Source organism: Helianthus annuus, chromosome 9 (genome assembly GCF_002127325.2).
Source record: "Helianthus annuus cultivar XRQ/B chromosome 9, HanXRQr2.0-SUNRISE, whole genome shotgun sequence".
Classification (NCBI taxonomy): domain Eukaryota; kingdom Viridiplantae; phylum Streptophyta; class Magnoliopsida; order Asterales; family Asteraceae; genus Helianthus; species Helianthus annuus.
In genome coordinates, this window is record NC_035441.2 from 88,511,310 (window position 1) to 88,513,265 (window position 1,956).

General features: G+C 38.7%; 1 protein-coding gene across 1 annotated transcript; it reads right to left on the minus strand.

The window, feature by feature from the left end:
• Positions 1 to 564: 564 nt before the first annotated feature.
• LOC110875817 (sodium/potassium/calcium exchanger 1-like) lies at positions 565 to 1,311 on the minus strand. The gene has a single exon (XM_022124016.1). The coding sequence runs from the start codon at positions 1,309 to 1,311 to the stop codon at positions 565 to 567; it is 747 nt and encodes a 248-aa protein (XP_021979708.1).
• Positions 1,312 to 1,956: the final 645 nt, after the last annotated feature.

Below are 1,956 nucleotides of genomic sequence, written 5' to 3' on the forward strand. Positions count from 1 at the left end.
TATTTTCTTGCATCAACTTTGTGATGTCTGGAGTTTTGTCCTCATCACCTTTCTCCTGCACATTTGACCTGTTTGGCGTTTTTGGTGGTGATGTGTTGATGGCGTTTTCATCTTGGGGTTTATTGGGTGTCTCTTCCTCTTCAAAAGTTTTCAAGAGGTTTTTCCCAGCTGTAGATGGTGGCTACTCATATGGCGTTTTATCAAACACTGCACCTTGTTGGTCAACACTTTTGTTTACCATCTCCCCTTCAATTTTTTCTAGTTCAGTGATGAATGCCTGACTGTATTGTGTTTCTGTCATGGGGATGTTTGGTGTCTTATCAAATATAGGCATTTTTGGGGTCTCTTCAGCAGGTTGCAGATGTTTTTTTATTGCTTTAATCACTTCATCCACCATCCTTGAATTATCAAGACCTTTTTTATATCAATCATTTGTTTTAGATCTTGTCCCGGCAGCTCAAAAATCTCAGCAATATTCCTTTTAATTATTTTCCCCATTGTATCTCGAAATGTGATATTCAAGTGTCTTGAAATCACAACTCCATCTCTCAATATTGTTTCCGTTTATATCTTCATCTGATGATATAGTATCCTCATCATTATCATCATATATGGGGGCTGTTGTAGCAGTCGAGGGTTCGGCGTTTTGTTCTCCAGCCATATCCCTTTCTTTTCTACTCTTGTATCCCCTTCTCCTTCCCCTTCTCCTTCTCCTTCTCCTTCTCCATCCCCTTCACCATTCCCATCCGACTCCCCTTCCTCTTCTCCTTTTCCTTCTCCTTCCCCTTTTCCTTTTCCTTTTCCCTCTCCTTCTCCTTCTCCTTTTCCTTCATTTTCAACTTCAATGGCGTTTTCATGAACTCTTTCCACTTCAATGGCATTTTCATCAGCTGTTTCCACTTCAATGGCGTTTTCAATTCCAGGCATCTCCTTCTCCCCTTCTTCTTCATTTTCACCTCCTCCTTCTTCTTCATTTTCAAATTCTTTGGCGTTTTCATCGACTGTTTGCACTTCAATAGCGTTTTCTATTCCAGCCATCTCCTTTTCCCCTTCTTCTTCATTTTCACCTCCTAATACCACCTCATTTTCAACCTCAGTTACATTTGTACCTTCTTCTCTTTCAGCTGGCACTTCTTTGGCATTTTCATCAACAAATTTTGAGATGTTCTCCAACAATGTCATACATTGTGAGTATTTAATGTGTACCAGGAGGCTGTTTGGGTATTCAGTCTTTGACTGTTTTAACAATATGCTCATTTTATTGTAACAGTCTTCTAATTCTTTGTATGCCCCATCCAATTTATCAGCCATTTCCTGTAAAATTAAAAAAAAGGATTTTGTTGATCATCGTGTTTTGTGTTTTTTTTTAAATTTATTATTTGAACAACATACCTCTTCAGGTTCATTGTTTTGTTCTTCATCAGCAAAAATGTTGTCATACTGTGTTACTCCTCTGACAAGAGCATGGTTCCCTGATCAGAAACTTCAAACATCATTTCCCGGCTTTCTCTATCCTCATTCACCATCCTTTGAAGCGAAGCCTTTTCATCCTCATTATCTTCATTCTCATTCTGATTCTCATCATTGATGTGCATGGCGTTTTGCACAACAGGGTGGAGCCCAATATAATCATAATGATCATCATGATCAAAACCATCATCATCATCAAACTCATCATCATCGTTATCAGCATGCTCATCGACGTTGTGAACATCATCTTCATCTTCATTCTCAACATCATTAGCATCAACTTCATCATCAACAACAACCTGCATTTTTCTTGCTTTTTTGGGTTTGCCTTCCTTAGCCTTTTTGACTGTTTTCCTTTTTTACTTCATTGCCAACAAGGCATTTTGCCATTGCACTCTCAAACAAGTCAAGAGTATCTGTTGTAACCCACTCAATTGGGTATCCTTCTTTTCGGTCCCATTTTTTTCTATTGCAAGCATCGTTCAG

Excerpts from the sequence above, each read along its gene's own strand:
- LOC110875817 (XM_022124016.1), bottom strand. The coding sequence starts at position 1,311 with ATGGCTGATAAATTGGATGGGGCATACAAAGAATTAGAAGACTGTTAC.